The 14,080-nt window shown below is 43.1% G+C and overlaps 1 protein-coding gene across 1 annotated transcript in view; it reads right to left on the minus strand.

Annotated features, from left to right (window-relative positions):
• Positions 1 to 14,080, minus strand: part of LOC126355492 (synaptic vesicular amine transporter-like) — a 103,808-nt gene that overhangs the window by 2,448 nt on the left and 87,280 nt on the right. The window contains exon 10 of the mRNA XM_050005809.1: positions 4,175 to 4,308. Coding sequence (XP_049861766.1) covers positions 4,175 to 4,308 — 134 coding nt within the window. The remainder of the gene's footprint in view (positions 1 to 4,174; positions 4,309 to 14,080) is intronic.

A 14,080-nucleotide genomic window follows, 5' to 3' on the forward strand; every position in this document is an offset into this window, starting at 1 on the left:
GTGAAACCTTGCTTCTTAATAAATTTCATGATTCTAGGACAGCTGGAAGTACCCTGCAGATTTTGATGAGTAAGTTTGCGAGTATCAAAGTGTGTGACATAAAAGACCGAATCTTTTCACTGCATTGAGTTATAAGCTTAAGTTCATTATGCCACCAAGGGACATCAGACAGTACGCGACACAGTTTCAATCCTTTCTGGAGAAAAAAAGGGATCATAACAGACAGACCCAACAAATGACAAAACAATTATTTTTCATGTGATGTAATTACAAATTAACAATTTCCACATTTCCTTTGGTTTTAGAGTGAAACGTTGCTTCTTGCCAAATTTCATGATTCTAGGTACCCTATAGTTTTGACGACGGAGTTTGCGAAAGCAAAATAAGTGACATATATGGTCATATCTTTTGACTCCATTCACTTACAAGCTTCAATTTTTTACTTCGCCAATGAATTGTAGGCCGTAATATGTGACAAATTTAAAATTGTTACGTCTACCCGTCACTCAGAAAACAAGCTTTGAACAGTCGGATAGACAAACAGACAGACGGACGGAAAACAAAGTGATCCTTTAAGGATTGCGTTTTTACTCATTGAGTTACGGAACTAAAAAAAATGGAAAAGACATGGCAGGAATACATAGAATGCCGGTGAATTGCTGAAGGACTACCCTGCGGCTTGTTAGAAGAACATCTGACACAGCTAGAAGTCAGCAGAAACTTATGCTAGACCTTTATAAAATCTACGAAAGATGTTACGCAGTGTCAGGAGTCTTTGTAACGCTTGGCTTTAGATGGTATTACCAGGAAAAGTGATATTATTGAAATATCTAAGAAGGCACGAGCGGATAAACACACTGACGAAGAGAAAAGTGTTACACCATGAAGCACCTATCCGATATTAATCAAACCTTTTGACATGTTCACCACATAATAGGCACTGACTAAACTTCAGATTCTGACGCCGTAATACATGTCTTACAAGGGGAGGCCAAAACGTTCGCAACGCGGATTTACTGCAAACTTCGTACACTCGAAGTACTCCATGAGGACAACAAAATGTGTAAGCAGTAGCGCGTACTTCTGAAGCGTTATTGAGAAAATCGCAGGATAATTTCGGTCGTCAAACTCATACCTGTGAGGGGCCATTTTTACCACGAAGCGGCGCCAGCCGAGTGGTTAGCGTTCGAGCCCCGTGATCGCTGGATCGCTGGATCGAGTACCGTTCGTCAGTTTTTTTATTTTCAACACAGTCATTTTCTTTACCATTTATATTACAATTGATATAATGGGAAAAATACGTGTATTTGGATGAACTTTTATTAAATTTACAATGTTATTTGGCAGTATAAAAATTTTTATTATCACAAATAATATAATATTCATAACTATCGACTAGTAAACGACAAAACATATGAAGTGATACTGAAAATGTATTCTTGTCTGTGTCTTCAAAACTGTTCGTATTTAATCGAAAGAGAACGAGAGATTGCTTCTCTTGAAGACACTATTACAATACACTCGATACTGCGTGACCAATTTATCAGCGCCGATATTTAAGGAAATACTGCGTTATGCATAGTTTGCTTCCAAATTATTGGCTGAAAGAGAGGTTTTTGTAAATGTTAACGAGGTTTGTTTCTCAACGGGAAACATAGCATTTATTCAGTGCAGCTGGTGCCGTTTAGCTTAACGTTCCCATGTTTTTACGAAAAGTACTATCCTCCAACTTGTACTCGTAATGTCGAAAGCGACGATTAATTGTACGTCTTTTGAAAGCCGTCTGTGCCAGTCAAAACTTGCAGGTAACAAGTAGTTTCGGGCTCCTTCCAGGTATAAGGGATTCCTCGAATCACGGACAAGCATACTTTTTCAGTATTACTTTATGCGTTTGGTCGTTTACAAGTCGATAGTTATGAAATTTGTATTATTTGTGATAATAAACATTTGTAGACTGCCAAATACCATTATAAATTTAATAGAAGTTCTTCCGATTACACGTATTTTCCCCATTGTATCAATTGTGATATAAATAGTAAAGAAAATGACTGTGTTGAAAATTAAAAAGAAAAATTGACGAACGGGACCTGATCACTTTTCTTTTCCAATCTCATTTTGTTCGCTTTTGTGCGTTGAACCTGCTCGGGGTGGACGTCGTAAGACATCCGTTGAAATTCGTTGTTGATCCATTAACTCACTTTTTCCTATTGGACGACCGAAATTATCTTGCGACTTTCTCGGTAACGCTTGAGAAGTACGCGCTACTGCTCACACATTTTGTTGTCCTCATGCAGTACTATGAGTGTACGAAGTTTGCAGGAAATTCGCGTTCCGAACGTCGTGGCCTCCGCTTGTTAGTTTCAGATATGAGTCAGACGGGCAAAAGTATAATCTTGTATTTTTTCTCGGCGAGTTCCTGTAGAAAAAGTGCGCAACTCGTTGTGAAAGATCGTGGAATATTTCCCTTTCGGCGTCTACAGTTTCATGAATTTCCGGTAGAGTCGGCGCTATACGTAGCCTTTGAAAATGGGGGCTGTAACGGTGGTGCGTTCCAAGCTGTCATTGAGTTTCTTTCAGTGCAAAACGAGCGTATCGCACATATTGATAGGTGCTTGTAGAACGTCTATGCAGACAAAGCAATCAAGAAAAGCACGGTGAGTCGTTGGACGAAACGTCTGTCGTTACCGCAACAAGGTCGCACTAATCTCTCCGATTTCCAGCATGGCGGCCAGCTGCACACAGCTGTGACTCCTGCAGTGCTGGACTTGAGCCTGTTGGTCGCCACAAAAATGCAAACGAGCTACCCCTTCTCCATCACAACGCAAGATGTCGCAGAAGTCAGAGCACCCGAGAGGAGTTCACAAAACTTCACTGAACTGTTCTTCCTCACCCACTCCACAGCCCTTATCTCACACCTTCCAACTTGCATCTGTTTGTCACAGTGAAGGACGTATTCCGCTGCAAGCAGTACGTGGATGCCGGGGAGGTTACTGATGCAGCAAGACGTTGGCTCCTACGTCGGCCGTTGGAGTGCCCCAGGAAGGTGGTGTAAAGCCGTCGAATTGAATGGAGGATTGTTGAAAAATAGGGGTTGTGGCCAAAAGAGTAAGGAATAATATGGTGTACTGGAATCTTGATAAAACCAATCTGATTTCAGAATAAAACGTGTTGCATTACTTATTGATCGCGAGCGGTTCTAGGCGCTACAGTCTGGAACCGCGCGACCGCTACGGTTGCAGGTTCAAATCCTGCCTCGGGCATGGATGTGTGTGATGTCCTTAGGTTAGTTAGGTTTAATTAGTTCTAACTTTTAGGGGACTGATGACCTTACAAGTTAAGCCCCATAGTGCTCAGAGCCATTTGAACCATTTCGTGACGAGTGGATGTCAGTATTCATCCTACTAGACTGAAACTGTGTGGTGGATCGGTCTTCGAATCTTGCCTTTCGCAGGCTATAATCCCACCGTCCGAGCTATCCAGGCAAGACTCACACTATCTCACAGCCTTTTGTCAGTACCTGTATCCTACTTTCCAAACTTCATAGAAGTATCCAGAATGAGATTTTCACTCTGCAGGGGAGCGTGCGCTAATATGAAGCTTCCTGGCAGATTAAAACTGTATGCGTGACCGAGACTCAAACTGAGGGCCTTTGCCTTTCGCGGGCAAGTGCTCTACCAACTGAGTTACCCAAGCATGACTCACGCCTCGTCCTCACAGCTTTACTTCTGCCAGTAGCTGCCGAGTTCGAGTCTCGGTCCGGCACACAGTTTTAATCTGCGAGAAAGTTTCATAGAAGTACTTCTGCAAATGGATGGTTCCGGGTTCGAAACCGGTTCAGATACCGTTTCTTGTCTGCCTGAATGTTTCAAACAGCTCACATTCCGCTGTAGAATAAATTCTGGAATGGCCTACGTTTGACGCTAGTTGTCTTACGCATTCTTTACGCAATCTCACCCGTCCGGCCCATGTAGCACCGTCTACTGCCGTGCTACAGTACTTGTCTGCTACATATACGTTACCCAAGCATGTTTCACCGTCGCTGAACTACATGTGTTTGTTATACACAGTACTATTCTGACAGCTTACATGACTTTCATATCAGTTGTTTAATAATTTCCCGAGTCGCTGTTATTTTTATAACATTTCTCACGGACAGCAGAGAGAGCGAGCTTACCTCCGCCGGGTCGTCGTCTGCCCAGGTGAGGATGATTGGTAGCAGCGGGCAGTAGAGCAGGTTGAGGGCGCCCACGGCGCGCATCACCCACGGGAAACCCACCGCCGGCACCAGCTGGCCGCCCGCCAGCGGACCTGCGTCAGCCCACCGCGGTTTGTTTATTTACTCATCTAGAATAGCTACATAAACACACATCAACAAAAATTTTCCATTACCCTTTTATTTCTAAATTCATCTCACAGAAAACCAAAGTTGTATCTGAGGCATGTGTATACAAGATGTTCAAAGAAATTGGTTGAATACTTTGAGTGGTGGTAGTACTTATCGAAACAAGAAAAAGAAGTCCGATAAACATCGGTCCGGAAACACATACTTTCCGAGAAAACACGTGTTTATATCATAGAGAATAAATACCACTGGAGTGAGCATTCGGTTGCGCAGAACGACAAATCTGTCCGCAACATTTCCTGCGGCTCAAGTCACGTGGTACTGGGACGGCCCATGTTAGTCCGTATAGCTCTTGGCGTATTGTGAGTGTTCTTACTTCGGTAGAATGGATAGATCATCTTCATCTTCATCTGAAACTTTGTATATATGCGTTTTATAGATATCTTAACAGTTTTATACCTGGAACTGAAATAGTTTTAAAGCTGTGAAGAGCAAGGGTATGGTGCTTTTTCGCCACAGTATCATAACTCAGTTTCACTTCGCTTACCGTTTCACGGGTGCAGAAAAAGACTGGGAAATCAAAAATTGTTGGCACAGCATCCGACATCAACTACGCATTTCCAAATCTCTCCCTATCAAAGAATTCTTCAGCGAATTGCTTAGAGCACACTTGTGAATATTTTGTAGGGACGAAATTCTTTCTACTTATTTTGTGGGGCCATATTTTGACTCTCTGTTCATCTCTCGGGAAACTAGAATACAAAATTTATATAACGCAGGAAACTGTCTCATGCAGAACTACTTAGATGTACACAAGGATTTGAGGACTTGAATAAACTGGAGGAAATTATTCACACTGCATTATATACATTTTATCTGGAGATGAAGATAGCACGAATGCGTAAACACTGACTGGCAGCTTAAACGCACTTGCAAATTTATCTAGCATTTCTCTCGTAAAAACATGGGAAAAAAAATAAAAATAATAAATAAATGAAAAATATAAAAAAATGTAGAAATTTGCTCTACGATACAAGACATTATAATATCGGGTCTCAATATATTAAACACACAAAGCGTCTCCCATCAATATGATATTCACTATTAGAGATTTGTTGTACGTACCTATGAAAAGTAACTGGTTCTCCTTTCACGTACTTCCCTTTACATCCGTAGCAACAACAATACTGCACCATGATTGTTATTACTACTAAAACGTGTAGAAATGTATGTAAAAACATATGAATACGTGTAATATTAAAGTTTCGCCACAAATTGCAGCCAAGTAGCGACGTCCCAGTACCACGTAACTAGCCCGGTTTGATGTTGAGAACATGCGTAGTAGGCTATGCTCACTTTATGGTTTATAGGGAGGACTGCGCAGCGCTTGGTTGCGGATATTACCACAGTCGTTGCATCGGCGCCTAGTCAAATGTGTCGGCAGGCTATTGTGATGCCTTACTCACAGCACTCTACCTGCCATTAGGTGGTCTGCAGTCAGTTGTGTTGTTCGAGTCGTGCTGTAATCTACCTTAGTTTTCCTCGTGTTTATGTGCTTTTATCGTACAGTAGGTGTCAATCCTGGATACGTATCATGGTGTTTTACCGTCTTCCAAACGCGGATTCACTTTATGTGTTTACTGTCATTACGCTCTGTGTACATACAAATTCTGTGGTACATTTACACTTTTTCCCTTCCACCACTTGTGGGCAATGGAAGCCTACTACTTGACAAATGAAACGGGTGCGATGATATTTTGCTATGGTTTAGCAACTGGACGTGGCCTATGAGACCGTACCCTCTACGCTGAAAAATATCCACAGCGCAGAGTGGTCTGTGATTAGCAGACTTTTGCAGTGTCTAAGGGACAGAGCTACGCTTGCACCTCGGAATACTGACAATGGAAGCCACCCCCCCCCCCCCCCCTCCGTTCACACGTCTGACATGGAAGGGCGTGTGCTACGTTCGGTGGAAAAAACCTCTGGACCAGTCTGCGACAATTAGCAGGAGCAGACAGCGTGTCTCACTCTTTTATCTGGGGGTAGTCATGTCATCTACAGCGCGTTCAGCCCCTAAGGCCACAGCATCATCATGGCAGACAGCTGTTCTGCCAATAGCTGTTGCAGAAGTGTACTGCAGATCCACTGTTCACATCCAAGGCTTTATTTACCAAAGAGGGAGGGTTCACAAGAAATGGTGTTGTGAATTTCTATAATCAGCATGTACAGACAGAAGTAAATCCCCAAGAAATTAAGGAAAGAGAACATCAACGGCTATTATCAATCAACTTATGGCTAGGCTTACTGGGCTGTGGATTAATAGGGCCATACGTGCTACCACAAAGGTTAACTGGGGCGCATTATTTGGCCTTTTTCATTAATTTATGGCCTACCATGTGGGAGGCTGTGCCACTGCAGCAACGAATACAAATGTGGTCATGGATGATGGCGCACTAGCTCACTTTCGTGTCAATGCGCGCGGACATCTGTCACAGGCATTTCAGGACCGCTAGATTGCTCGACGGAGGGGAAGGGGGGGGGGGGACGAGGGGCATACGTTGGCCTATAGTCGTTCCCCAGACCACAATCCCCTGGTTATGGAGAGACTTGAAGGAACTGGTCTACGCCACGCCAATCAACGACGTTCGGGCACTACAGCGTCACGTCTTCAATGCTTTCCAGCAGGTGCATCAAAGTGTACGTCATTCCGTACGCAGGGAGGTTGCATTGTCATGAATGACGCCACGTAAAACATCTCATATAAACACGTTTATAATGCAGAAAATATACATTTCTGGACGCATGTTTATTGGACTTATTTTTCTTGTTTCGGTGAGTCATACCACCTCTCAAAGTACTCGACTCTTTTGTGAACATCCTATATATTCACTTCCAAAGTATCTAGATCATCAAATAAAAAAATAAAAAAAACCAAATGTTTGTGTAACGACAAGCTCGTCTGTTTCCTGAGAGGTTTTTCACAGCACTCCTGAGCAACGTGGTGGAATGTCCCCTTTCTCGGATGCAGTCCTGAATCCTTTGTGGCATACCATGGATCATCAAGCCAGGCTTGGTAAAAATTGTCTCACCCTTCAATGGTGATTTTGTGTAAGTCGGACGGAGTACTAGTCATTGTGATGTCCAAAAACAATTCTTTCCAATCCATCCCACACATGTTTGTTAAGTTCGTGTCTGGGGAGTAGGCAGGCCACTCCAGTCTGGCGATCCTAGCATGCTAGCCTGCTGCTGTGACCGAGCGGTTATAGGCGCTTCAGTGCGGAACCGCGCTACTGCTACGGTCGCAGTTTCGAATTATGCCTTGGGCCTGGATGTGTGTCATGCCCTTAGGTTACTTAGGTTTAAGTAGTTCGAAGTCTAGGGGACTGATGACCTCAGATGTTAAGTCCCATAGTGCTCAGAGCCATTTTGTCAAACTACCAGCGATACGACCCCACTATTGGTTGCAGAATTCGTCCCCGTAGAAAGGAGCAATGAGATTATCCTCAAGCACCACGAAATGTGTGTGGTGGCCCCAGCGTAGAGCCACCCCTGAACATCACTTAACCCACACAACATCCGGGACACAGTGTCGGACGTATTCGATGTTACTGGGCTGTCTCCAAACACGTTGTCAGAGCACAAACATCTCCGAGTTTCATCCATAAACGACACCCGATGACAATCCTGGGGCGTCCTTTCAGCATGATTTCATGCTCATCTGTAACGGTGTCCATGGTGTTGTTGCGTACGATGTGGTGCTCGCCACGCTCTTCAGGAATGGAGATTTGTATCATGCAATTGTCTCCTAACAGTTTGACGCGGTACATAACAACCTGGAGCCTCTTCGAACCGCCGAATTCAGTTCTGGAGTGCTCATATCACGGTTCCTTCGAATCCAAAGTCGGAGATATCGATCATACGGTGCACCTGTCGAACGTGGACGGCCTGTGCCGTGTGGTCCTCAGCACAAACTGTCACTTAGAGCCGATTGCACGCCCAGACCACATCACTGTAACTCTGGTGCACATGCTGAGCAGCTTTTCTAGTTATAAGCTTACTGCGCGTAACAAGATGATGCTGATCAAATCATTGGTCGCAATTGTCCTTCATGGCGTGATTTATGTCCACGCTACTGTTCCACAGACGTTTTTAATACGTCCCTACTGTTGCTGTACTTTCAACTGAAATCCTGCAGGCCATTCGACTGCTACGCTCTACCCGTAGACAGCTCATATAGTAACAGTACGTGTGCTTACAACCAAGGTCAAGGGTGATCTTCCGATCAGTAGAGAAACAGTCACAATGACGACACACCTTCACGACATCGCGGGGTGATACAACGCTCTTGTTGACGTGTATATAATAAGTGAGTTACAACTAAAGACGTAAGTTATGTAGTGTATTATTTTTTAAATGTAAAATTTACTATCCCTTTTACACAACACAATGAGATTGGTACTTAAAACAAAAACTCCATCGGTAATGAGACATTTCTCACCACACTAGAACATTTGATTGTCCCTGTGAAAATTTTTATTATTAATGTAAGCGTCACTCAGATGTTTTGGAAGAGCCTGTAAGTACAGTATAAGTAAAATAGTTAAAGCAACAAAGACTTCTTTACATGGAAGCACACTTTACTTTCTGGGTGCTGTGATATGATGGCTTATTCAAGACTGCATCAGTAAAGTGGCAGAGCCAGATGTGTCGTCAGTTGAATCCCGTAAGCACGCACTTATATGAAAAAGGAAGGACTTCGAAGTCATTAGAGACGAAGCACAAGGTCGGGTTGTTTTAAGAATGTGGAAGTAAATCGTCCGCGCCTCTTCAAAGAAAACATTCCAGCCTTTGTCTGGAACGAGTTAGGGAAGCCACAAAAAGCTAAATCTTTATGGCCAAACGCAATTTGAACAGTCATCGTCCTGAATGAGAGTCGAGTGTGCTAAACTCTGCGCAATCTCGTTCGAGTTGGCCAAATGCTTTACCGTGTTTGCTACAGTTTGCTATTTAAATCATCTACAGCATTTTGTGGAGTGATGTTAAATAGTCCTCAAATAGATTCTTGCATTTTGGCAAGCCACTGTCCACTTCATGCTTAGATAACACAGAGTGAGACGGCCTATTGGTTAAGGTATTGGATTTGTATTCGAGAGAGTGGAATAAAAGTTTACGTCACGGCCGCCAGATTTAAGTTAGCCGTGCTCAATTATGACAACAAATTTCTGTATATTACATTCGTTGTGCTGTCTCCCTGTTCTCTTCTTCCGATAGGTTTACAACAGTCTTCAGGATGTGAAGGGGAAGGGCTGGGAGTTGTGGGGGCATAAGTATCTTTTCCTAGGTAACATAGTTTTATTACAAAAACAAAATTTCAATATAGCCACAGTTCCCTTATACACAATAAATGTGGCTGCTATAAAGATACAATAAAAATAAAAATCGAAGTGAATTTGCTGACTGCGAGTATTTTGGCATCAGCTGTGTTAGGAATAGATATACAGGGTGTTACAAAAAGGTACGGCCAAACTTTCAGGAAACATTCCTCATACACAAATAAAGAAAAGATGTTATGTGGACATGTGTCCGGAAACGCTTAATTTCCATGTTAGAGCTCATTTTAGTTTGTTCTTCCACCTGCGCTCATTGGAGCACGTTATCATGATTTCATACGTGATACTCTACCTGTGCTGCTAGAATATGTGCCTTTACAAGTACGACACAACATGTGGTTCATGCACGATGGAGCTCCTGCACATTTCAGCCGAAGTGTTCGTACGCTTCTCAGCAACAGATTCGGTGACCGATGGATTGGTGGAGGCGGACCAATTCCATAGCCTCCACGCTCTCCTCACCTCAACCCTCTTGACTTTCATTTATGGGGGCATTTGAAAGCTCTTGTCTACGCGATCCCGGTACCAAATGTAGAGACTCTTCGTGCTCGTATTGTGGACGGCTGTGATACAATACGCCATTCTCCAGGGCTGCATCAGCGCATCAGGGATTCCATGCGACGGAGGGTGGATGCGTGTATCCTCGCTAACGGAGGACATTTTGAATATTTCCTGTAACAAAGTGTTTGAAGTCACGCTGGTACGTTCTGTTGCTGTGTTTCTATTCCATGATTAATGTGATCGGAAGAGAAGCAATAAAATGAGCTCTAACATGGAAAGTAAGCGTTTCCGGACACATGTCCACATAACATATTTTCTTTCTTTGTGTGTGAGGAATGTTTCCTGAAAGTTTCGCCGTACCTTTTTGTAACACCCTGTATACTTAAGTGCCATGTGAAAATTTTGTTCCAGAGTGGGAATAAACCCTGGACTTCCCTCTTATCACGAGATGTCACCTTAACAACTTTGGCTACCATCCACGCCTCGCAGACTGGCCCAAACTTCTATATTTTACAATGTCCACATCACTGTATGTTAGTCCCCTACATTCACCACTTAAATGCCCACCGTTTTACTCTCCATTCGCGCAAAAGCGGGCACAAGGAAGTAATATCATGGATATCCATTTCTCGCAGTCTCATTCTCACTGACGCGGGACTACGGAATAAAGCTGCGAGCATTAAGTGATGAATGTTGGAGACTGTGGTGTAGGGATGTAGAAAGTGTGACATGGGAGTCTGGATTGGTCCAGGAGCTGTGGATGGATAGCTGAAGCGGTTAAGGCGACCACCTGTGGTAAGTGGGAAATACGGCTTCGATTCATGGTTAGTTTGCCTATGGCAGTGTAGCAGTATGGAAGTGTCTGTTTACGTCTTTGTATGGATTTCTTTCGAAGAAGAGTAACCTATTCTTATCGTAAATCGAGATTAAAGATCATATTTTCAAGTGAATATGCACGGCTGAAGGTACTTGAACAGTTTCTCAGAGATGATTGACTATAATGATCCTTTTGGCATACACCTATCCATAATGAGCAGTGTGGTACATGTCAAGCTAATTATTGACACAGCATGTGACCATATTCTGTAGACAATGGGTGCTTGGATTGTGGACGACGCGAGTTTTTTAACTCCTGTTCAGTGTACCTTGGTAATTTCTGTATCCAACATGTATGCGAAAATGATAAGCCATATGGCTCAAAAGTGGTGTCACTTTATTACATACCAAGTCGTCAGTGGAATGTGGAAGATCTGTATCGAACTGACAAAACATGTGCCATCTCATATATATTCGTGGGTGCCACGTCATTGTAATTTATGGTGGGCAGCCAAGGAAGTCCCAGACTATGGCCGAGAAAGACATGTTCACTCAGAGTACATGCATGTGAGAATCACACGTATTTGCCACGTGAGGATGCACTGGTTTTGAATACACCGATGATATTTCCACTTATGTGTGTCGTGGTTCTCCAGAATGACTCCAGCCTACTGCCCACTTCTGAACCTTTGTACATTTCAGAAATGAGGAGGGAACGTTGTCTATGCAAGTGCCCTCTCCTGCTGTGGCTGTATTCATTGGTGGTGATATGGTTCTGGTGGAGGAGATGGAAGTTTACTTCGGGGTAGTGCCTGCTGCCAGCTTTGTGCCTGGCTATCGGGACCAACAGGCGTCTTTGGATACTGAAGGAGACATGCACAAACAGCAGCTGCCAAAGAGATGTAAGGAGCACCGCCTTACTCTGTCAGACACCTGGCTGCCACAATCTTGGACGATAATGATCCTCGTGGGACTGATGACCTTGGAAGTTAAGTCCCATAGTGCTCAGAGCCATATGATAATGATCATCACTGCCAAGACCTCCTCCTGTTGGATGATTCGATGGCAGAACATCACGCCCGTCTCCCACTGGATACGGAACAATCATCACACTCATCTGGTGCTGTGCATCTGATAGGTGGAGAGCAATCCATATCGTCATTCTCAGATGTTACAGAGGCTATTCTGATCTGAGCCCATGCACTACTGGATGATCCGGTGCCCTTTAAGGCGGACCAACAAATGTTGAAGTAGCTGCTGTTGTTGCTGCAGCTACCCGTGTAAGTAGGCTGTTTACGTTTTCTTATTGGTAACGCCACGTAGCGCTCTGTATGAAAAATCACTGGCTGTGCTGTGCGCAGTCTGTGGCTACTTTGCATTGTTGTCTGTCATTGTAGTGTTGGGCAGCGGCAGCTGGATGCTAACAGCGCGTAGCGTTGCGCAGTTGGAGGCGAGCCGCCAGCAGTGGTGGATGTGAGGAGAGAAATGGCAGAGTTTTGTAATTTGTAAGACTGGATGTCATGAACTACCATACATATTTTGACTATTAAGGTAAATACACTGTTTGTTCTCTATTAAAATCTTTCATTTGCTAACTATGCCTGTCAGCAGTTAGTGCCTTCAGTATTTTGAATCTTTTATTTAGCTGGCAGTAGTGGTGCTCGCTGTATTGCAGTAGCTTGAGTAACGAAGATTTTTGTGAGGTAAGTGATTTGTGAAACGTATAGGTTAATGTTAGTCAGGGCCATTCTTTCGTAGGGATTTTTGAAAGTCAGATTGCGTTGCGCTAAAGATATTGTGTGTCAGTTTAAGCACAGTCGTGTATAGTTTTTCAAAGGGGACGTTTCATGTGTCGACCCTTAGCCGAGGATACCTCACTGGAATCTTCTGATTTTTTCCTTGTAGTTTGTGTAGTTAGTGTAGCCTTTGTTTATTGCTAGCGCGTAATCATAGAGAGAATTTCCTTTGTAGTTGCAGTCTTTCATTGTTGTACAGTAAAACAGTTGTGGCATGCATGTAGATTTGCACAAAGTATTTCGCGGCTTCGCTTGCAATTAACTAGATATTGTTTTCAGTGATATGTTAATGTGTTCTCTTATTTTTGCTTTTCAAACTGTGCTTTTTTGTGTTGTCGTGTGAAATATTGTGACAATAATGGCGTGTGAAAAACGTAATACTAGGCTCCAAAGTAAACTGAGAAATGACAGTGAAGACGAAAGCAGTGTGTTAGCGCCACCATGTAATGAATTAACTAATGTTCAAAGTAGTAATTTGGTAATTGTGCATAGGGAAATGGAGCAGGTTGCAAATAATGGTGTAGGCAGTGAAACAATTAGTGAACAGGAAAGCGTTATCGATCGATCGGTCGGCAACATTCCGAAATGACAGGACACAAAATTGCAAATACTGTAGATTCAGGTTTTGCGTCCTCACCGTTTTCTCAAATAAGTCAAGACACATTTTCTGTTTTTCAAACTGCGAATATTGCCGGTGCAAATGCATTGCCGAATAGGACTAAGGAACATGTTTCAGACACCAGTGCATTGTTATTACAATTAATGCAACAAATGGGACAAAATCTTCAAAAGTTAGACACAATGGAACAAAATCTTCAAAAGTTGGACACAATGGAACAACACCAGAGACAAACACAGCAACAGTTAGACACAATGGAACAACACCAGAGACAAACACAGCAAAAGCTTCAAAAGTTAGACACAATGGAACAAAATCTTCGGAAGTTAGACACCACACTTGAACAAACACGTGAAGATTTAACTACTGAGTTACATAACATTGAATCGAAATGTCAAAAAATCTGTAATGACGTAAAAACACAAATTTGTGAGCATTTTCAACCTATTTTTTCGCGGCATGAAAACGCATTACAGAATCATGAAGCAGCCATAAAAGAACTGCAAACTATTGTTCGTGAAAATCACGACACCTTGCAAGCTAAAATGGACTCAGTTGCATCCACCGATTTGGTTATGCAACTTGCAAGAACTCAGGAAAACTTAAAGGACACAGT

This window comes from Schistocerca gregaria, chromosome 3, assembly GCF_023897955.1.
Source record: "Schistocerca gregaria isolate iqSchGreg1 chromosome 3, iqSchGreg1.2, whole genome shotgun sequence".
In the NCBI taxonomy this organism is placed as follows: Eukaryota; Metazoa; Arthropoda; class Insecta; order Orthoptera; family Acrididae; genus Schistocerca; species Schistocerca gregaria.